General features: G+C 41.8%; 1 protein-coding gene across 1 annotated transcript in view; it reads right to left on the reverse strand.

Annotated features, from left to right (window-relative positions):
• Positions 1–337: 337 nt before the first annotated feature.
• LOC108776515 (homeobox protein prospero) overlaps positions 338–24,618 on the reverse strand; it is a 28,362-nt gene continuing 4,081 nt past the window's right edge. Inside the window, exons 2-5 of the mRNA XM_018543159.1 lie at positions 23,930–24,409; positions 21,523–21,677; positions 1,266–1,410; positions 338–517 (exon numbers count right to left, since the gene is read on the reverse strand). Coding sequence (XP_018398661.1) covers positions 338–517; positions 1,266–1,410; positions 21,523–21,677; positions 23,930–24,409 — 960 coding nt within the window. The remainder of the gene's footprint in view (positions 518–1,265; positions 1,411–21,522; positions 21,678–23,929; positions 24,410–24,618) is intronic.

Below are 24,618 nucleotides of genomic sequence, written 5' to 3' on the forward strand. Positions count from 1 at the left end.
TATGTTCGTGTGCACATGTGTATGCGTACGTTTCTTCTGTCTTTCCTGTTTGATTCGTGATTCAGTCACAGCCTGATCCTTCGTTGGCATCTTGACGTCGACCACGGACGTCGATGGTGCCTCTGTTCCTTGGCTTTGTCCGTATCTCCTCTCCTTTCCTAGCCCTCGTTCGTTTTGCGATATGTTATTTAAGGATACCTGAACACGCACTACGTGAAGGACGTGTACCTCCTGGCGGATGCGATCCTCCCTCGTTGGTCGTTCCTGATTATCGGGAGCCGACGAGCGCGGGCGAACCCGCGCACCACGAAGAGCAAGAGCCACGCGACCTCCTGATTCATTCGAGCTGCTCCAGGAAGTTCGGACTCTTGAAGTACTCCGGTACTGGATCGTCCAACCTCGAAATCACCTTGTAGATGGACTTCTTCCAGCTTTGCTCGGAGTCCTTACCGCCCTGAATCGCCTTGAAAAACTCTTTCAACGTCTGTTCCACAACGTACCTAAAGTTGCTGGGTACCTGAAAATTCCACGTCACTGTTAGCAGTCGCAGTTGCAGATAGCAAAGTACATATTGATTTTACAACCCAAATATTTTTATAACAAGAAACATCACTGTGAATGTCACAACGTATAATATTCCGCATAATGCAATTTTATGAAAAATGTATTTCTTCTTTAAATTTTAGTCATATACTCTTTATCTTTGATTCGTTTTATCCCAAATTATCCATCTTCAAATAAATACGAAAAAAGCATAATGTATTACATAATTTATTAAAATAATACTAAATTAACTATTAATTGAAGGGCTGCAATAGAAATATTACATACAATTTAAGAATCTAAGAAAATTAATGTAAATTAATTTTTTCCAACGTTGAGAGTGATTTATTTAGTTTATTAAAGGAAATTAAATATCTAACATGTGCACTGAACCTTTCAACTAATAGTGTTATAAGTATAGAATTTCATTTCAGGCAATAAATATCTTGCGTATATACTTTTTATGATAAAACGTGCAAACACAATCATAGTTACAGTGAACCACAAAGACGCACGTAAAATATTTTATGTAAACGATAAACACTAACACCGAAAGCTTAATTTTATAAAATCAATCGATCGACAAACCGACGTTCGATCTCTATGTAGCGAAGATATATACATGCTCGTCTTTTCTCGCAATTTACGAAATAATATCGGTAGAAAAATAAAATAAAATGTAGCGTGTGCGTGTTCGTGTTGCGCACCTGGGGACCCCATACCTCAATGTGGTTATTACGGTTGTAGTGAAGGTTGAGAACCCGGTAGATTTCGGAGTCGCCACCGACTCGGAGATCCTCGGCGTTCTTCACGCCCTCCGAAACTGCTTGTCTCGCGTATTTCTCCATTTGGATATAGTAGAACTCCCTGAAATAAAATAAAAAAAGCGCACACTGTTAAACAACGCAGATTGCTTCGTTAGTTCGCAGAAATGTGTATAAATGCTAAATACAATTTAAATATTTCTATATAATACGATTTGGCACATGGATTAGTATGAATTTTAATATAAGAATGGCTGGCTCGATGTACGAGGTTGTCAATTAATAATAAATCTTTCTACGTCATCGCGGTTGATTCTTGTCTCGCCTGGTTTCTCCGCGACAGACAGTAACAACGCTAATGCGTCATCGATAATTAATTAAAGATCGATGCTAACATTGGTCTGACGTAAGCGGAAGAACATGAAAAAAGAAGGAAGGGGACGACGCACATGGAGAGCTCTATGCGAAGCTCTTCTCGACGTTAAGCGGACAGAGACGCAAAGAAACGATGAAAAACCTATCGCGTCAGCCACATTAAAGACACGATGCTCTCGCAATTCCAGCCAGTGACGTATAATCAACGCAAAATTACGCAATCTCTTTTCGTTCAGTCTACGGCAGGAAAAATCGCTCGTTTCGGAGTTACCTTTACGTTCATTAATTAATGCGGAACAACAAACGTGACTCGTTAATTGATGTATAATTGATATAGAAACAGCGATCCGAGCTTTCGAACGAGAAAACAAACGCGAAGGGTATAGCCCTCCTTGCAAACAACGTGCGTGGAAGGAGAAGAAAAATATAAAAAATACGAACGCACTGTACGCGTCGAGGAAAATTATTAATACGAAGTTCAGACCATTTTTTTCGCAGATATTTACCGTCGTTTTTAATTCCGTTTGGAAGCTTTTCAAGCGCTTTCGTTAAATTCCGAGTTTGCAATTACATTGCTTATGTATGTAATATTTTTAACATACCTTATTCACATTATAAATGTGCAACTAGAAAAATGTACAATCTAAGTTTTTTAACGTCAACGATTGTTTATGCTTTTTTATTGATTTTCTGCTTCTGGGCTCATCTTTAGGTGCACATTAGCATTAGTCGAGTATTTTCGTAGAATCAGTAGCGCAGTTGTTGGCTCGATCCCTCGGGAATGCAAAAGTGAAACAGTTCAATGAGAGAGCACGATTTGTGTAAGTCATCGTCGTTGAATACTCGACAATGTAAAGCTGCAACTGCTCGTTTAGCGTTTGTCGAGAGTAATTTTTAAGATTGCTTTCGCCTGACGGATTGAAACCTTATTTGCTAGAGAAAATAGCAATTAACAAATAGGATGCTTAGCGATGTAAATTAGTAAAATATTGTTCAACCATGTCGAGCTATTCAAATTCCGTACTCGCACACGAAATCTGGATAACTGGTCCATACCAAGCATCGTTTTTTATCCGTCATGCTTATAGAGATTGAGGAAGGTCAGGAACCTTTCTCTTGTCGAAGAAAACAACGCGTTCTTCCGGAACGTTCACTCTATTCAAAGCCGTTGAAAGAAAGGAAGCGGCGATAGACGAGAGAAGGACTCTCTTCTCGTTCGATCATTCCGAATTGGTTTTACTGCCAATTAAGATAATTTCGCGTGCTCTTATCAGCAGTCAGTCGGAGAAAGTTACGTACGCGAGAAGAATCGGAAGAGGAGTTCCTCCATCCCATCCATACCGTCTCTCTTCATCTCCTCGAGCCATCACCGACACCACCCATCGGCGAGCCGCCCCGACTTCGCCCTATACGTGTGTTACCTGCGCCTATAATCCTTACTCAACCACCCATCGACCGCATTCAAGCTCGTCGGATCGCCAAGTATAGGCGGAATGTGGCGGAAGTAGTGGTAGACTGCGTCGCTTACGTATCTACGTTAACGTCGTATATCCTGGCGCACACGCGATACTTATATACGTGCGACACACGTATCTACGGAGTGCCTAATTAAAACAGACACCCGCGGAGACATAGAGAGAGAGAGAGAGAGAGAGCGGGACGAGAGACGAGACTGGCCGCATAATGGGGTGCGCGAGGGCGTGAGGGAGACGACGTTAGTTCCGTAGTCTGTTTGACAAAAAGCCCGAGTGCCAGAATTGCCACTCTTCGACCACCAAGTGCAGAGGATAAGAGCAACGGTGAGCGAGAGAGAAACCCGACGGCAAGAGGGAAAGATAGGGAAATGGATGCTACGGATGACGGGGGAGGGCAAACAAGCGAACGAGTGAGCGAGAACGTATGCTAGAGGGTGAGCCGCGGGATCATTCATTATAGTATTGTATAATTAGGATAATAATAAGCTCTCTTCACACAGGGTTTTCGTGCGCTCCATTGCGATGGGGCGATTCTCAAGCGAAAATAAAAAGGAGAGAGTGAGAAAGAAAAATAGCAGAAAAGAAAATAAATCGATAAGAAGAGAGAGAAAGCAAGAAGGCACAAGTCTCTGTGAAGGTGTTGATTATTAATGTTTAATTACGATGCGCTTCATCAACCTAAAAGAAATGTGGAGATCGTTCCAGATTCTTCGAAACAAACGTGTCTATTTGATCTCTTATTCTCTCTCTCTCTCTCTCTCTCTCTCTCTCTCTCTCTCTCTCTCTCCCGCTTCTCTTGTCGTTTTGTTTCATTCTTTCATTCATTGGAATAATTTAAACTAATTTAAAGCAAATTGTATTCGCGACATTTGAGATAATTGTATTTAGAAGTTTTTTTTTTCAAACATTTTATCTGAGATATGATATTTAATTGAATAAGTTACACTTCATCGTTTATTTTATCTTAAATTTTATCATAAACATGACAGAAAAAGAGAAAGAGACAAGTGAAACGGACACAGAGGTGTCATGTATTGAGGCAGTTAATGGTAACAGCGTTTGTCGACGACGCGATGCCTCCTTCCGTGATCTTCATCGTTGTCAGTCGCTTTTTCAACGCGTCGCAGTCGCTTTTATGGTGCGTTGCTCCACGGATATGCGAAAGCACCAATTAAAAGGGGAACTCCCGACCACTCGAAAGTTTGTTTTTTTACAACCGCATCATTCCGTAATCATTCGGTTTATTTAAAATAAAAAGCACATACGGGTCAACATATTGATGAAAAAGAATTAAATTGGAAACAATCGATAATTCTCATATGATATTTTAGAAAATATATCGTGAAACTTATTTCTTTTCAGACGAAAAGAATCGATGAATTAAAAAACATTACATTCGTTATAGACCGAACGAGAAATTTTACTAGAAATATAATACAGAGACTGCATAACGATAAAAAGCACAGTCATATTTTATTGCAAAGAAATGTTTTTTTTTTTTAAACAAAATGCTGAAAAGTTGCACTACAAATTTAGAAATTAAATCTCGATCCTTTAAATGTGTCAAAGATGAAAAGGAGAGATGGAGAAAGAAGAGATACATTTCACATTCTAAGCGAGAGCAAGATTTGCATCGCGACTTTAAGAAATAGGGCGGGCAAGGACGCGACGAGAAGTCGTATGCCTTCTGTCGGTTTGCAATATACATTGCGGTGAGCGTCTTCTCGCCTTACAATCTCCCTCTTTTCGATGTCTATTCAAGAAACGTGCTTCTTAAGCTACCGAACCAGCCAGCCAAGCCCCCTTTAACGGTTACAACCAAGTCGGTAGACCTTCGACAATAGCGAGCGCCGCAGCCCTCGAAGACGCGACTTGACGCCGAACGTTTGAATCCCTATAACCATCACGGTTTTCTTGGCGAAACTTTCCCACGGCATTCCCCCTTACAAACGCTGGAAGAAACTTACGAGTCCATTCGCTATTGGCAAAAATCCATAAAGGAGAAAAATTCTAAAAGACCCCTTTTTCATACGATTATTCCCAACGATCTAGAATTTCTACAATCTGTAAAGTTATCAACGGTTACCTTGAATATTATTAATAAATATGTTAAGTCAACGCGTCGTATGATTATTTTGCGCGTATAACTGACGTTGTCAGCTGATAAAGTAATCGTCGGCCGTAACCACATCGCCGGCTGCAAGCAGCGGAAGAAGCCGTTAAAGAATTCGAGAGGAACTACCGTCGTCTACCGGCGCGGCGCTCACGCTCTACTTTATCGCCGCGACGCGAGACAGGAGGAGGTCACGAGGCGTGAAAGTGCGTGTAACGAGAGAGCATTAAGCGTCCGCGCGTTAGAATTCGCGCGCGAGCGCGTCCATGCGCGGGTGGCCGCGCGTGGTAGATGCGTGTCGCGTCTTCTCGCTCGTGCGTCGATGAGCGTGGCGCGGATGGATGAGCGACTACGCGCGTTTGCCCGCTGGGGCGTAAGCGTCCATTCAGAGGGCGCGTTCAAAAAGGTGTCGCGCAGGGTCTTGATGTTGTGCCGCTCGCGTGCACCCTTCTTAATTAGTAATTAACACTTTAATGCTGTCTGCACTCAGAACCCGCGCTCGCGCCGGTCTCAACTTTAAAGTTTTCGTCGACGTCACGAAAAATCATGCGACTAATACAAGTGATTACCACTTTTACACGCGTCGCTCTTCGATAAACGCGATGCAGAGTGCTGAGGATCGTCAAATACATCGATCGCTGCGCCAAAGCTATCCCGCATCGTTTTTTCAAACAATGGTACTTAACATGTTTGACGATGATCGAACGATTAGTGAAATTGCTTACGAGGGTAAATCACTTCATTGCAATCGCTATCGTGCGATCTCGCGTTGATGTTTCATATCGTTATGTGTTGCCTTTAGAATATATCTCACATATTAATCTTATATATTCTATAGTGAACACAAGTTAATAAATAAATATCCTCGACACTTTAGAATACGTTCGTTACATTCGTCGTATACGTGATTTCAATACACGTTACTTCGCAATCGCGCGTGATGAAAGTGGCGCCACTACTTGGGGAAGATCTTGCTCTATTCTCGCCGGTGGACACGCGTGTCCACGTCCCGCACCACGTGCATCGTCACCCCGTCGGCTAAGCCGCCTTTTTTTTTTTCACGAGCAAGTTTCCTAAGCCTGCGAGACAATCGACCGGCGATCGCACGGCAGATGTGCCCCCGACAATAAGCTTCTGGGCCCTCGCCCTTCATAAAAGAGGGAACTCGAAGAACGGTGGCACGAGAAAAGGGAGACCGGAGGGGACAGGCGGGTACGAGCACGGGGGTTCTACGACTGCGAGGTACGACGGTATCGAAGGTTCCGCGTGCCGCACGCGCCGATCTTACAATGCACACTTCTCGTGTGCCCCTTGCTTTTCGACTGCTCGGCCCCTTCTCATCTCTTCTCCCCTTTTGCATCTGCCTTGCCTTAGACTCGTTCCCTATTTCATCCCCGGCAACTTCTGTCTTTCTCCTTCCCAGCTGGTCTATGTTCTTTCCCCGTGCCCCCAAGAGGGGTGCAAAGTATCGGCAGAGACAGATAGACGATAATTTTGTCAGCTACGCGCCCACTTCTGGACGTAGAAATCTGTCGCGCGTACAGAACGAAATTCATTATGCAAAGACCGCGAATAATAAGAAGGATCACAGTCTGTCGTAGGGTAGGTACAGTCTCGCTCGTTCAGATGAGAGAAAACGAATATTACATTTCATTCATATTGTAATAATAAAAGATCAATAGCCCGCGCGCGATAAAAAACTGAAAAAGTAAACTATATTTTTTGTCTTCGATAAAACAATTAAGAAGTTTAAGTTAAATTGCTGGCAAATCAAATGCGTGTTCAACTTGCAGAAAATGTCGCGCACTTCATCTCAACGAAGAAGATCCCAACACGGTGGAAAAATAAGGGGAACGTGTAACCACATTTCTTGCACTTATGGCAACGAGCGAACCCCTTGGCGTGGAGTTTAGGCTGACCGCCCCCTTCAAAGTGGAAGAGGAATAAAGAAGAAGAGAGAGAGAGAGAGAGAGAGAGAGAGTAGGAGCTTTACAGGGTAACTTTGCAGGGGTGTACCGTCCGACCAGGTTGAGGTAGGGATGGTTTTTCAAAGCTATCGAGGAGTAAGAGAGAGACGAGCTCCTAGGGTCGGCGCACAGGCCGAAGCGGACGAGGACGAGGGGTGCGGAGGAGAACGGTAGCTTGGACGAGGGGGCGGGGGCAGCTGCTTTGAGCGGTTTCACTCTTCAATGGTCCCGGACTATCCCTCCTTCTGCTACCGTGCCGTGCACCCCTGTCCCCTTCTTCGCCTCGTCCGTTCATCGCCCGCGATTCGCGTCCTCGTCGCACTTCGGCATCGGCCAAGCATTTTTTTATTCGATCGATTCTCCCTGCCGGCGGCCGTGCTAGCGCTGCACTACCCATTTGCTGCACTATGCATGTGCATCCTCGCGTGCATAAGGTGCGAAGGCTGGACTGGACTAGACTATTTGGATACACGACAGCCCAAAGAGGCCGAGCTCTAACGTGCCGTGGTCTAACATGTTCCAATGTAATAACAATCGAAGCAACGTTGGACACCTCGTGACCAAGCTCGTGTGTTAAATTTTATCTCGGGTGCTCGTCTAGGAAATTCTAAATTTTTGCTGGACCCGATAAATAAAAAGTAACTTCAAGTAAATAGGAAACGTTATATATAGAGATACATTCAATATTTGTATTTAGTACATCTTATTTACAATAAAAGATCACTTATCGATGCATAATGATCTGAAAAATAAGTGCATCATCTATTAGAGAGACGCGTGGGGATTCACGATCGTACGTCAACGATGACTTCTTCAGTGTTCTAGCCTTAAATTTTGCACATCTGTCTCGAAGCTTCGATTCCTGCTGGGATGACAATGAGGCAGTTAAGTCCTCACCACATCGGCTCAGTACACATGGCACACGAATAGTGAGACGCGAGTAGGGTGACGCGAGGAAGGACCGCGAGAGAAAGCGAAAAAGGGAGGCAAAGTTAGGACGGACCCTTTGCACATACGTGCACGTACACAGACGGGGGGGTTATACACCCACAGTACGGAGGCAACACACGACAGGCATATACGGGACGTCGAGCGTAGGAGAAGGGTTGCCTAGGTTAGGGACTCGGAAAACATCCTTTGTCGAATACCCTACCGGGACCGCTCAACCGCCCAGCAACTCGTTCAACCCGCTGAGAAAAAATCAATAATTCTTTGTTGCCAAGTTTATCTCCTGTCATACCATGCTAAACTACATTACGAGTGCAGCACGACTCTGGGAAGAGTGCATGCGAGAAGACGAGAGGATTTTCGGAAAAATAAAATATTGATTTGATAAGGTTTCTGCTCGATAAAGCACAAAAAGTTGAGAGAAAGGTGCAAAATTAATTATTGCTACAATGTACAAATTAATTATTAAGTATTAGTGTAACATTTCTTCACGTTACGCTGTACCTTTAGGATATCACTTCTGCTATACTCTGCTAAACTATTTTACACGCGGATACGTTTTCCAATGTATCGTTGATAATGACTATATTAAATGACATGATGACGAATAATTTTATCCTATGCCCGATACTCGTCATATCGTATCGTTGGAAAATCATTCACCTCCTTTTCTACAAAATCACGAGTCTGGTCGTACTTAAGAGCTATTTATATCTACATGCGTGGACTTTATAAACTAAGGGAGAACAAAGGGAAAAAAGAACGTCGGCGGTGCGGAGAACAAATTAGCGTGGCGCTCGCATATGACCTACGGGGAAAGGAATCGATACTTCTTATTTGTTATCGACGTGTTGGAAATGTACAAATCGAAGAATCGATGAAAGAGTGACATATTTTATCGCGTAAAATAGGACCGACACTTTTATAGGATTCATTCCGAAAATCTCGTAAAAATGTTAGCCTTTCCACGATCGTGGCGAGAAATGGAGTATTCCATGAGATCATCGCGCGATTTGATTTACAAAGAATTGTTAGCACAAACCGATGGTAGTTGATACGATTGAACGTAGAAGAGAACGAATTAGGTAAGATAGAGGATAAGAGAGTTGGAGTACGACGGAGAGAGACGCTTTTAGGGGTGAGACTCATGGCAGTAGGGCAGTAGGTTAGCTAGGGACGATAGTCACCCTCCCAGCATCTCTAGTGTGTATAGCACGTTGGGTAACAGTAAATAGGATTTGCTAGACAACTGTCGACCACCGCGGGGAGAGGCTACTGTAAATATTCCATAGGATTACGTTCATGGCTCTTAAACGATCCCGGTCTGTTGAGTTCAGGTAAATGTAAGCGCAATCCCTTCGGACATTATACAAAAGGCCGCGCGTGTGCCAGTTGTGAGAATATGCGTAAAATCACGTTATCAATGTTACACACGTATCATCGACGCCATAATTATCGTCAAAGAGAAACAAAATATTCGTATAAATTGCCTTTTGTGTTTTAATTATTCGGTGCGCACACAGATACGTGTCACATGCAAAGTTTCATGCGTACCTTTATCCGCCGGTTGTTTCCCCGCAGAAAGATACCGATAAACAAATGCATGCGCACACATCGATAATCGAAAGTGGCTTGCGTTTTTCCTCGTTCCAATCGGGGTCGCTTCTCCTTTAACTAGAATTGTATTTCGACGGCCTATTTGTGTCGCCCGTATGTCACGCCACTAAGATAGTCGTGCTTGCTTATGTCGTTCGCCCGCATGCTTCCAGTGCACTCAGAAGGTGACTTGGTATATGGGCGATTTGCATACGATGCCAATAAGAGTACCGTTCGTTTGCGACGTATTGTTCGATACGATCGCACGAATTCTTCAAAAATGCGTGTCCGGCCCGTATCGATCTTGCCGTCACCGACAAATTTCGTATCATTTAGAATTCCAGACGCGTCATCGACATTACGTACGGCTTTTTGTCCGTAAGAGGCTGCAAAGTTTTCAACGACGATAATTGAACGATCGGCGACGTGAACAATTGCTCGTTTCTACCAATTAATTCTGATATTTTGGTACAACTTACTCTTTGTCTTTTTCTAATTCTTAGAGCTAGAAAACGATGAAGAGTTAGTTGATTCAAGATTAAAATTAAACTGCATTGAGGGGTAGAAATGGGCATAAATCGGATAAATAAATGACGATTGTAGATAGCTATGCGAAAGACTGATCTTTTTTTTTTTTTTTTTTTTTTAACTCGTGCGTACCCTCTTTCGATTTAGAAAGTACTCGATCGTCGCCGACTGCTAGATAGAAACGAGAGAGTGGTGCCGGGAACCGACAATATCAAGGGAAGAGTAATATCCAGGGCCGAATACTGTTTGATCTGGCTCGGCGCCACGGTGTAAAGGACAGATGCAATTTGCCTGATATCGTTTTACTGACAAAAATATCGAATGACGTGGCGCCGAGAACCATGACATCGACCCTTTCTCCCGTCTTCGAGATCGCGACGGATATTATCGGTCGATCCAACGAAATTTTTTGGATCTTCTTTTTTTGCACAAGACTTTTCCATTAATTCCGCGATTCTTTTTTTTTTGCGAATTGACCATAAACGCGCGTTCAGCAATGTTTTCGCGTCTTCCATCGCTTCCTACGTTGATTCTCTTCCGCTCTCCTCGAAATATGTATTTTCAAATGCGTGTACGTGTGTAGCATATTATTTTATTATATATTAATTCTCTGTTATTCGGATTTGATTAATTCACAAATATAGTAAATAATTTATAATGCGATAAAATACTTAAAAATGGAGTTTATTTTTTTTTATATCTGTATTTACGTAACTCGAACAAAGATCACGCTCAAAACAAAAGAGCGAAAAACACAAATACCAATTTTTACATCGTAATCGTTTTATAGAATTATCGTCAGCATATCGCTCAACACGTAAATCGCTTTTTACATAAAATCGACACCCTCCGAGAGCTTTCGTTTCATTCGTCCGCCCACATGACGCGTTCTCCTTTCGCGCATTTCCGATCGAACCGGCCGGCAATTAATTTTTCGAACGTTCGTAAGCGGACGATAAAAAAAATGGCGAAGGGGGAAATACATTTGGCGCAGTCTGCAGCGAGGCGCCGTGGTCCCGGATGAGATTCAAAAAGAGACGGAGACGGCGAACCATGGCGGGAACAGGAGAAGGAACGAGGATGTGAGAGGGTTGAAGGACGAAGCGTCGGAGGCAGAGGAAGGACGAAAGCGCGTGAAAGAGGAGAAAGCCGAGGGTGGTGAACGGCGCGGCGCATCGATGGAAGGGAACGAGCCGTGGACGGCGGAGGAGGTAAGCGGGGTTCGGTGAGGGGTAGGGATTTCAAACGAAATCAATTCGGAGTCGCTGTCCAGTCGAACGTTACCCTCGCGGCTGCCGGGGTAAATGTTGGCCGAAACAGTAATTTTACGCCCGGTCCCCGGTGATCGCGAACCCGTCGTTTCGCTACGAAACGTCACGGCCGATATCGGACTACCATCCGACGAAATTCATGCGTATTTCATAACCACCGTGTACGATTGCGAAGCCCACATCTCGATCAGTTGGATATTTTATGAAGTCGTCTTCCCCATCAGCCGATGATAAAATCTCGAACGCAGGAGCAGTTGTTTACGTTTCTATCCCTGGACGCTTTTCCGAAATTAAACTATGTTGGGCGTTTTAATCCTCGGTTAATTACATGTATTTCGCCGTATTTCGCAGTTTAAACGACATTAGCATTTATTATTCGTTACCATTCCCGTTAAGAATAATATAATCAAAAGATAATCGCGCATAACGAACAGTCATAATTAATTTGATTTTTATTCGCTCGAGCTGCAATAAAAGCGCGTGTTTTAGTGTGTTTGTTGATGCACAATAATTGACGGAAGCAAGTAAAGACGATTTAAGAATTTTCCTTTTCGTAACTGGTTACATTTAAGTACCGTTTTAGAGATATCGAATAAGCGTTGCATCCGGGCTTCGAATATAGAAGAATGGATATATAGGCAAGGCGCGGGGAGAGAGGGAACGAGAAAGGAAAAGAGAGGATTGGTAGGGGAAGAGCACTAATGCGAGGGCATAACGAAGTCGGCGGTAATCCATGCACGGACAATTTCATTTCTGCCGTCGTGTAACCCTCTTTCTTCCGTTCCCTCGCGTCCTGCGTTTTCTCTCTCTCTCTCTCTCTCGCTCTCATTCTCTCTTTTCCTCTCTCGCTCGTTCACTCTAGTCTGCTCGAGTCTGCGCGGTAACTTTTTTGATAAACTGTTTTCCGCGTTTTTCGCCGGTGGATGTAAATTAAATCCTTCATGGAGGCTGGCACAGGCTCGCCTCTCTTGACTGCCCCCAGGATCCCGACCGTATATCCCCCGCGTTCCGCGTCCCGCTGCGCCAGCCGTCCGTTTAGTACTTCCGATATCCCGCCGCAACCCCTTCGTCCACAAGAGCCGTCACAGGCGGATACAAAGCCGATTAGAGCGAAACGCTGGGAACATTATCATATCGCATTTTTCGCGGAGATTCGTGCGGCGCGCGCGCGCGTTGTCGCGCGTGTCTAGGATCTCACGCGCGAATATATGTGTGCTGCGTGCACACGCGAATCACACACACGCCCACGCAGAGATCTTCCGAATCGCGGGGATGAAAAACAGTGGCGGCCGTCTGGATGACTGGCATGGGGTCGTCGCTGACTGCATGTGAGGGGCAGATGGGAGGGACAGGGTGCAGCAAATGGGTGGCATTGGCGATGGACGTGACGTAATGGATTACCGGTTGCAGTTTCCCGGGTAACTCATTTTTTAATCTTTACCCACGATGATTTTTTTCAGCCGGTCATCGCGACTGCTAAAATTGCAGGAGTGATAAAATTTTGAATCTCGAACGGATTAATTTCACGTTACGCGCGATTGACATTGTCGACGTATATTAAGATTTTCTTCGTTAAAATTAAATTATGATAAAATCATTAATCGATCTAAATCTTCGCATTTACGACGATTTTGTATTTTCGCATTTGGATCTTCTACATAAGTAATACATCCTAAATAGCACGTTTAAATGAGACTGTCGAAAGAAAAGCAGGCATTGTGCCAAGTAGTTCTTCCTAGTGTTACCGAACTCGAGACTATAGTATATTTCTTAGAGATATTAAAACTATATATCACCAAAGAGATAATTTCAATGTAATTTACTATGAAGGATTCTATTCTGTTGAACAATAAGATTAAAAATCTATGCCATCTATTATGATAATGCATACAGAAAAGAAGTTCGCCAATATTGTAAATATATGAAATAATTAATATTCTAATGATTATTCTGTAATGTGTTGGATATGCAAAGAGTTTGGTGAATTCGATGAAAACTTAAGCGTCATACTTAGCACATTTTAAATCTACTTCTAATATAGAAATGCAAATTACATTTAACATAATAATGATACTTAACATAATAATATTAATACATTATGTAACACAATTCGAAGCTAATATTTTTAATGATTTCTAAATACACTTTCTATTTTTCCTTCTCTGTTTGCTCTTTACAATTTCAGTAAGATCGCTGTTTGTATCACGCTAAGAACATGGAAATAGAAACTCGGACATTTTAATTCACAATTTCGAAAATACATTTATAGTCGCGCAAGGTTCAATGAACTCTTTTTAATTGTCCAGCAACAACCGGAAAAGAGATTCGCTTTAGAGAAATCTTTGACAGAGAGTGTACCGTACTCATGCTGCAAGTAGCAGCTCATAGCGGCGGATTAGCCTTGCAGTAGCGATGCTTACATCCCCTATAAAGCCTCCGTTGCCGTCACCCTCCCCCTCCCTCGCTCTTAGCTCCTGCTCCTTTTTCCCTCCCCGCATGTCACCTCAATCTCCCTGCCGCCTCCCGCGAAACCTCCAGCCTACCCCCGCCTTCATCGTTGTTCCTCCCGCGATAGCCCTGCGGCCACAGTATTGTCTGCGGCTCAGCCAATACTGGTCGTATTTCTCGTACTTGCGTTCATTATCAAAAAATTCGAGAAGAACCGACACTACATCACCATTGCCTGCTGCAACGCCAGCGGGAACCCCTTATGTTACGATACTGACATTTCACGAGGATGGGCCTCGTAAGCCCGTTCCTCCGCGTTCATCCGTGCTTATCAGGATTTTCATTCTTTCTGATCGTTCGTGTGTTAAATCATATGTGAATGTTTAATACGAACAATTTCAGTCAATTATTACCGTAACTACCCTGCGTTCATCGGAACGAAGAAATGAGAATGCAATCCCGTAACGCATTATAATTTAACGATCTGTACGTGTATATATATATATATATTAATGTCGATATATTAATCGCTACGTTTCAGTCAAATATTCAGAAACATTAACAATTTGTTCGCGAATAAAGCGTAAGTATATTCGCAAAGTTGAGTCCGTGAGAATATTATAGTAGTCGGCGACTCAGTTGACGACACATGGCGGTATTTGAAAAGTTGTTGAATCTACCGGTAGTTCAAGAAGCAGTCCAACGTTACTCGGGATTTCACGGTATGCATGCGCCGCAGGAAAGTTAGCTTGTCGGTGATTCGATATTCGTTTAAAAGAGAAAGAAGGTTGAAGAGAGAAACCTCTCCGAGAAAGGAGCGACTGAAAAAAAGAGACTGAAAACTGCAACCAAGACAGAGACCTCGCTGACGAGTAGATGCGAACGGAGTGTAGAGACGGAAGAGGGTGTTAAGAGATGGTAGAAGAGGCAGCTAAAGGGTGATGTAGTTGGAGGGGTTGGGATAGAAGTGAGATGGGCAGAGAGCGGGAGAGAAAGAAGTAGCTGTGGTGGTAAGGTAGTCGTGGTGCACGGCTAAGAGAGAACCAAGCGTACCTAATTAGTGCCAAGAACGTAATTAAGTAATTTTTAATTAAGTGACTACCGTTTACACGCACAACCACCACGTATGGGGTATACCTCGTCCGATGCAAGGTGCTTCATCTACTTCTAGCGGCAAACCAAATTACTTATTCTTTAAAAAATCAATTCTCTAGGATTCTTAAAAATCGCAAGCTGTTCATGTCAATTAACATATTATCGTAATATTAGATTTAATATATTATAATAAAGTATAGAGGTAATAATATAAGAAAAAATTTCGATACGTCGTAAGTTTAAAAATTTTTTAAATTATAAAGCTTGAAATTTTTTTAGCTTTCTATTTCCTTTATATATTAATATTATATATTTAAATTATTCTATACGTGGGAATCATAAATAGATACAAAATTAATGTACAATAATTATAAAATATAAATCTTAACTATTTTTTATTATATCAATAATGTATTATTGACGATATAATAATATTTAATTTTTTCGATGCATATAGTTTCCAGCGTGCAAGATTCATTGATACGCTGATGAAAGCTTATTTTTCAAATATGACATAACATTGTTATATGCTGAGAATTTAGAGAAAGGAACATTTTATCTCGAAATGGATTTTGTAAGTACTAAGTGTGTCGAAAGGAAACGGAAATGATAACAGTTCGTTAAAGTATTTTAAAATATAAACGTCCGATAAAAAAAAAATGACAAATCTAATGACATAGTTTATCTACATAGTGTACGATTTTAATATATAAATTTTTACAAAGACGAGATTGCGATAACGATTTTCTTGTAATTTAACAAGAACGAGGTTGCTTGCATAATAATGAAAGGAAGTGAAAGTCTACCACTAATTGTATATAATGCGTCGGTATTGTGAATAACTACGCGGAAAGAATCAGAGGCGAGCAAAAGGTAAGAACAGCAAGGAGCTATTATTCTGTGTAACATGATGAACGCTGAAACCTTAATCAAGAAACTGCTGTGAATTTCCCCAGTTATTTTCTTAATGTACTCTGTGTACCTTACACGAACAAGTTTATATATTTGAATTTATTCATACAGGCAATCTTGTTGCACGCAAAGAAGCATACACATCTGACTGTGTATTCCCTTGCGGATATTCCTTTGTAAGTACCGAGAGATGCAGCATTTAGTCTTCTTCCTCAATACTTCTTTTTCTTCGAGGGTCTGGCTGCAGTGCTCTCGACAAGACTACTATAGGTACCCCTAAAGTCAAAGACCAAAGTTTCTTTCTGTTCATTAACGGGGTAGAAACGGCCAAGATGTAGCCCGCTGTCTATCCCCTTTCTCTAAATCACCCTCCTCGACTGCCTTCTTCATTTCGATGCGTACCTTCTGATCCTACCACCTCGCGGTAACTTTTGTCTCAAAGGATTTTACTTGCTCATTTTTCTCAGAATCTCTTGTTTCCTCCGTATTTCGCTCTCGCTCGATTAGCTTCTTCCTTTTCTGACTTTCCTTTTCGAACGATTATGCGAGGTGCGTAGTGCTGGAATTATTTAGCTAAGTGTACAGAAGTTGTCGAAAATTCGGACCTCGCATATTTGTCGATTTGCCACGAGATTATCATTTAATGATACCTGGCAAAATTTCTCAAATGGAAAAGATGTAGTTGCCTCAGCAAAATCTCAGATATTAATCTAATCCTTTATATCAATCGTAAAGAGATGATAGTAATCACATGGAAGACATATAGTGTTTTTTTCATTTCTGTATGTGTTTGTGTGTTTAAATATACATGATAGAGCGATCAAATATTTAGAAAAAAGTTAAATTTTTTTGTATATTAATCTATTATATATTGAAAATAAATTTGACTGTTATGAGCATATTATTTTAACGACCAATACGCATTCACTCATAACTAGAAATTTAATATTATCTTCTTATTTTGTGTACTTATAATTATTCTAATTGTTGATCGCACATACTACGTAATAAATAAGTAAAAATTTTTAATGCGGGGGCCTCTCGATAATAGCATGTCACTAGGTGAGAAGATCATGCTTGATATAAGCAAAGTGCGTTTTACTTGGAAGCGTGGGAGAGGTGCATGTCGGGGTAGCCGGTTGTTACTAAGAACGCGCGGACAGACCGCACGAAGGAGGAAAACGAACGCTAACGACCGGTCACGTGTCCGACGGGCAAGATAAGGGTTGAAAAAGGAAATTTGTGTTTAGAAAATTACCGCGTCATTACCCCGACCACGCTACGACGTACGCTCCACAGACGAGCAGCGACACGGTAATGTCCGCCTACGAAACGATTGTCGGCTGATAAGAGTGAGTCGAAGAAGAAATTAGAGAAAGAAAGAACACGTGGAGCCAGCCGTGCTCCCTTTAAGAGAATTATTGAGTATTTCGCGGCGATAAGCAACCCCTTGAAAGCGTGACTGGGTAAATTTATCGTGGACTTTATTATTCGACACTCGAGAGCTTTCGATTCTTCATTTATATCGTGTACTTTCTCCCTCTCGCGCTGTCTTCTTCACTCTTCCCGCAACATTATGTTATTCTGTCCGTGGCCGAGCTATTAGCTCGCGTTTTCTCGTCAACCGCCACCACTTGGAAGCCTCTTTATCGAAGATATTGCTACTCTCCGCAGTCTCCGCTTTACAGTTTCCCCGAAGAGATGCTATTTATATAGTTAACCAGATTAAATTCCGTTTATAAATTTCTTCTCAATTCACGGTCCATAAACGATACGAAAAAAGTATTTTAGCATATAATCGAATAAATCGGAAAATGCTCGGCAGATGAATGAAATATTTACAGTTATTTATCAGAGATATCGCAATAAAAAAGTAACTTCTTTTGAAGCAATTATTCCTCAAAAACTAAATTTTATGTTACGAAGGTGAAGAAATTTTCAATTAAGTGTCAAGTGCAGAACTTGTAAAAATGAACGATGCGCGCACCATCTAAAAGTGGAAAATCGTTGCTCGTACACGTTCCGAGGTGATCCGGGTTTTTCGCGCGAAGTAGATTCACCGTCCGGTTAGAACCGTGTCGTGTGTGTGTGTTCGTTGTCCATTATACGACATAAAATTTCTTCCGTCCTGCAGATAGGATCTGCTACCTCAGTCGCGTGTCCTACCGTAGGATCTGATAACGAACGAACCCGAGTCCACCCGCACATCTCTCTTTCTCTCTCTCTCTCTCTCTCTCTCTCTTTCTCTTTTTCGCGTTCGCGGGGGTGGAGAGTAGGAATGAACCGACCGATCGGTCGACCGACAGACAGACGGACGGATGGACGGACAGGGAGAGATGCGAGGTGATAGAGACGGGTACACGCGCGCACACACACCGCAGACGTGAACACGCGCACACATTGTACCCTGGATCGTAGACGACCCCAATCATCCCCCACGGCGTGCTTCATCGAACGAAGGCTGTCAATATCGTCGGTATAAGCAGGTCCGATGATGTACGCGCGACGTCAACGAGTCTCCGTAAGATATCGGACGTGCTTTCGATTCGACGCGAGCGTGAGCGTGAGAAAATAGGGTGCGAACGATCGCTTTGTGCTCGGCCACCGTCTCTCGTTGCCGCTCTTTTTCTATCACTCTACTTCTCGCTCTATTCTTCTTTGCCTCTCTCTCTTTCTTTTTATCTGTCTCTTCTCTGATTTTCTCCGACATCTATTGCGTCGAGGGATGTACAATGATAAATGATATCATTGAAGAAAATGTTATGATTACAGAAATTGTTGTTATATGCGTTGTCATTAATATATGACCCTATTTATAAAAATCACGTTTACTATATTATGTCAGGTATTCTCAGTATTTTCTGATAAGTATGCCCCTTGTATTTTTAGTTAAATACCAGGACGGCGATAACTAATTTCATTGCTTCCTTTTATAAAAACTTTGCCAACAACCGTACGCGAGGAATATCCATAAATATTGTAACTAGGGGGAAACAACATTCGTGTTACATTATCGGAGGAAAAAAATAGAATTTTTGCGCTCTTTTTTCCTTTGTTGTATTTATCGTGCCTTTAATATCAATGAATCAATAGTTGGAGATTGATCAATCACTAAGAACGCGCTTAGCCATCTAATCGACGATTTGTATATTTTATAGAGGGAACGAGACAACGATATAATAATCGACATAGCAGGTGGCAGCGACGATGGTCTCGGCCCATTCTCGTGACAAAAGTACAACGACGATCTAGGGTGGGAAAAGGGGTGGAGGATCGACCGCGCACGTAGGAGCGTAGAATAATGTAGCGAGGCATTTCCGCATAGGAAGCCGTGCATTAGGCTATCAGATCGAGCACGCGCGACAACGGCTGGTAGAGAAAAAGAAGGAAAAAGTTACGGGACAAACCTTTACGTGATTAGCTGGGAAAAGAAAGAATTCCATGCAGAGACTAGTGAAATAAAATAGACATCTTCGAAATTTCTTTTAATTAACTTTTCTTAAGAAAATTTTCAAGCACGTCTCATGCCATTTTGATTATAGGAATAAATATAATAGGAAATTATAAAGAACTCTCCCGAATTGTTTTAAAACTCTCTTATTAGGAAAATAATATAAATTAAAATCTTGTCTTTTTAATAAATAAAAAACAGAAATAGAATATTACTATAAATTATCAATATGTACTTTCAAAAATTAATATATATCGACAGATATATCTTATACAAGAAAAATAAATGGAAACTATTGATCATATCATGATATGACTAACATGTTCTATATATTTAGAAAGCATGTTCACAGTTATAATATATCGATACAAGCAAGTCACATTACGCTATTCAACATACCACTTGAAACGTATGATTTTTTGGATTTTTGATTTTTAAATTAATAAAGAAGTAACTATTCGGTTTGCTTACGAAAATTTTAGTCTACAGGGAGTTTTAAAGTGCAAGACACAACAAATCTCATTAAGAAAGACTTTGGAGATACTAGCGAGTAGGTGGATGGAATGGCGAGGGGGCAAAAAAAACCCTCGGGCCAAATGTACCGAAATATGTCGAAGCGGTAATTAGCTTTGTGCGTACCGTGAAATACGAGCGTGCAATTTCACCGGACATTTGGAAGTTTCGCAAACAGACCACGTACTTGCTCTTTTATCCGCGATTTTACTCTTTTTGGATAGGCCCACTGAATAAAGTTGCACAGAACAATAGACTGATAATTAACAACGATGTTCGCGTCGTTATCAAAATGAACAGAATCCTTCTATTTTTTGTTTTCGCAATTTCACGTGTATGATATCCCGCTTGATTATCTTGGTACAACCGTACGATTCGTACTCCGCGTACTTACTTGAAGCCAAACGACATTAAAATGAAAGTGACAGTAAAAGTTACTCTAGAAACGCTTCAGTCGGCTGACGGTACGCAATACAAGATATTGTAATTAACTCAACTACTCGGCACAACTAAGCGCTTGCTCGTTAACGTTTTATTTATCATCGCATATGCATTTTTCATTTAGAGCATATCCCAGACACGTGGTGTCTCCATGCCGTAATTATGAAAGCAGCACACGATGCCACCGCGCGAAGGACTTACGATTTTCACGAGAGTGGACATATCTCGCGATAAGAAAGCGGTAATAATGTAACGACGAGGGCACGCGCGCGATCCGCCTTCGACCACCTTGTATCTTGGATCTGTACTGTACTCAGCCTAATTATAATCAGACTAATGCCTGCCGGACAGTATGCGTCGGTACCTACCGGCCTCCTACGCTTCTATACCTGATGCTATGTAGGTAGCGTTACTTATCCCCAGCTGCTCTACGAGAGAGGGTAATTAAGATTCGGACACACCCATCGTGACTCTCGTCTCTTGGGCTCTGACCGCTTCTGCAAAGGGAGTGGTCGATCCCTCGAAAACCTCGTTCTCGTTTGCATACACGAAACGCGCCTCTGTTATCAGAAACGTCTTCCACGATTTCATTCTTTCCAGGGAGTACCGCACGAGATCGAAAATGTCCGAGGTTATGTAGGGGGTGTGGCGACACGGCTGTCCACTAAATCCTTGAGATTTTCTACATGATCGTCTACTCGCTCTTGTGAATTTGGTTATCCGTTCAATAGCAGTAACCGCATCGAAAGCAATCCTCAATTTAAGATCGGAATGACGTTCGCGAATCAATTGCATACATCAAGATTTCAATCTGGATAGATAAATAATTTCAGTTTGGAAGAGAATGCGCTTTATCATATATTCGTTTATTGAAACATTAAAGTGTCTATAAAAATACCTCTCTTGAATACGAACGTATCTCGTGATAAGATATTTTTAAGATTTTGATTTCTCGCGTACGCGCTATTTGAAAACGAGAACTATATAGAATATTGCTGGAGAGACAATCGCTCGCGTAAAATGATGCACAATTTAGAAAGACTTTGTGTTATTATAAATTCAGAATAATATACATTACTCACCGGAAGTTGGAGAACCACTTGACCAGCTGCGCTGTATTGTTTTTATTAAACTTGATGTCGGGGAAGTACATCTTAAGGACGGCCGAGGATGGGTACCTGACCCAGAAGAACATCAGCTTCGCCTTCCTCAGATGCATCGGCGTCAGCGTCGACGAGTTCACCGCGGTTAAGGATATACCATTTTGCAATGTACATGAATATATATAAACATATAGAAATACAAGAGAAATGTGAAGAAGAAGAGTTCCTCGCAATGAAAAAAGGATTAAGCTAGAAGAGAAAAGTGCCGGAGAGAGAAAGTCGATTCGTTTCTCGGACGTCTGAGTATCTCAAATATAGTCGTGTTTTCTTGCGTATCGAATCGGATCAGAAATCGTACAAATTGCGATTATCGCAAGGGTAGATGAGAGATAGAAGGGTTCTTACTGGGAAGTTGATCTACGATTGGCCGTATCCTCAGCAGAAGCCTTACCGACTCCTTATATTGGTAATAGGATCTCTACATGTGGTTTCATCGCAATCTTATTCGATTAATTCGCGCGACTCTGCTATGCCATTGCTCTTGCAATTTGATTTACTTAAAACGTGTAACCTTATACTCGATATTATAAATGTGAAGTATCAGCACATAATCTCGCATTAATCTCGAGCTAAAAAATTTGGGATAGATTTTGTCGAAAAGAAAAAAAAAGAAGGAAAAGTAAAGAGAAAGAGGGCGTAGGCAACAAAATGAATTCGGATGCATCAAATGCCAGCGAGAACCGCGATGAGACTAGGATGGTGCGTCCGGAGGAGCGCGGAACAGCAGATCGTGTCACGGCGATGCACAACGCGCTCGACCTACCCCAAGAGAGAGGAGGGAGTGAAAAAAATGCGCCATTGATTTTACATCAAAGGCCGACTAAAAAGGCGGCAAAGAACGGCACGCTACCCGATCGAGCGACCCGGTCCAACACGCCGATGCAGTTCCGACATTGCATCGGACGATCGGCGCTCACACGAACCCGCGCGACACTCGCCTTTTTTTCCTCGCTGCACCGAGGCGAACTCTCGATTCGCAAGCCACCGGATTTCTACACGCTCTTTCGGTAACTCAGAAGCAAGCCGCGACGGGGTGGATCATGCACGATAATCGAGCTGGTGAACCGTTCGATGATCATTTTCTGACGATACTAAGAGTGCACTTTAACCGGATGCAATCGCGGCTATTTTAATCAATTTGGAAAAGGTCAAGAACATTTTTTAATAAAATTTGGACACGCGAATATTTCACAAATATGAGCTCCTTTTAATTGTTACAAATTTATAATGTTTCTCAAATCATTCAGCGAATCTAAAGAATTATTTGCCACATTAATCTATAAATTTTTATTATTAATTGCTATGTCATGTATATTAAACATATTATATTAAACATTTATCATGATTTATGAATATTTAAAAATTGCGATAAATTACTGAAAAATAGCAAAAAATGCGATTGATCAAACATCGCAAATTTGTTTCTAATAAGCTCGATTTTTAGTTCTAATAATATTTTTGTTCTATTATGTATGATACTCTATCAAGTGCTTCCGTACTAAAATGTGATATAAATATAACAAATGAAACATCTTTCTTTCGCACATCGGAATATGAGATGAAAAATTGAGGTTAAAAATCGATGCTTAGAAGTATAGCTTTACAAAGGCTCGTATCGTCGAGATCAGCAAAAGTAGCCTAGCTAGGATAAACCGAGGAGACGCTCGAAATGTAGAGTTCGCGAAATGCTCAGGCTGAATTGCGAAATTGCGGGACAGATTATTGGCTTGCGAAGTTGGGTGAGACTGCAGGCCGAGGGTGGGCCGAGGTAGGCAAAGAACTTTCGGTTCGATGCGTTGTTGCTGGACAAACTCTACTCGTAGGTGCAGCCAACATTAGGCTAACTCCGTACCAAACTAATCTAACATTCGTCCGAGCTTCCTCGCTCGAGCCGCCTTACAAGCGAGCGAGCCATTTTGCCGGCTTTTTCTCTCTCAAAAAACTCACCGCTACAACCTAAACTTTTCGCGCGCGAGTTTCGTTTCTCCTCTATGTCATAAAATATCCCTGAGTATCTTAACTGTTTTCTCTGGTATTTCTAAATTCTTTTCGACACACGAATTAATCTTCAGATAACATTTTTTCATTTTAACAGATAATACTCTTTCATTTTAAATATTAATATTATCTATAGAGATGAATGATTAATATCCATTTTGTTTGCGCGTTTTAATTATAATAAATATATATCAAAATTCTCTCTCTTACAAATATTATCTGAAGAAACTTTTGTAAAATTTTATAGAATTTTGTAAAATTCTATAAAATTGCAGAGCATTATATTACTAAATTTGCTTTTTAGCATATGAGTATTAGCAAAGGATATTGTAGGCTGAATTCCATCGTAGCTGATGTCGCCGGAATTACAGTCGCTAGCTCGGTCATTGCTGTCCATCCTAAGGTGTCCGTAGTCCGGACTGCCGTGCTGGGCTGCCGCCAACAAAGCTGGATGCAACATAGCTGGCGGATGGGGCAGTGGAGGGGAATCCCTGAGTTCTACACCTCCACCCGGAGGACTCGCGGGTAAATGATGTGGCCCCGGAGGTGGTACTTGACCAGGATGACTCGCGTGTGGGTTGAAAAACGGCGAATAGGGCGAGAACACCTGACTCTCGTGGAGGCTTGGATTTGGTATCGCTACACTGGTTGGCAGGGACACCGGCAGCATCGGTGGCGCATGGTAGGGTCTCGGTGGTGGAGGAGGCGGGGGACTATCACTACCTCCTTGAGATCCGTTTCCCTCCTGCGCTAGGATTCGGGATACCGTTCTCGGAGTAATTCTCGTATCCGTCACCTGTAAACCGTACTAATTAGTATTTTTTTTAGTTAGACTTTTATTATCATTTGCACATAATTAATATAAATTAATTGTACTTATAACTATTTTATAAAAGCATATAAGAATAAAAATAATAAAAATTAATTTAATTATTTGCGACTTGACTACTGAAGATGGCTCGGATGTAAGCCGAAACGTATAGTTTTGTATTAATTTTCTCGTTGTTTTTTATTTAC

Source organism: Cyphomyrmex costatus, unplaced genomic scaffold (genome assembly GCF_001594065.2).
Source record: "Cyphomyrmex costatus isolate MS0001 unplaced genomic scaffold, Ccosl1.0 scaffold36, whole genome shotgun sequence".
Taxonomy (NCBI): Eukaryota; Metazoa; Arthropoda; class Insecta; order Hymenoptera; family Formicidae; genus Cyphomyrmex; species Cyphomyrmex costatus.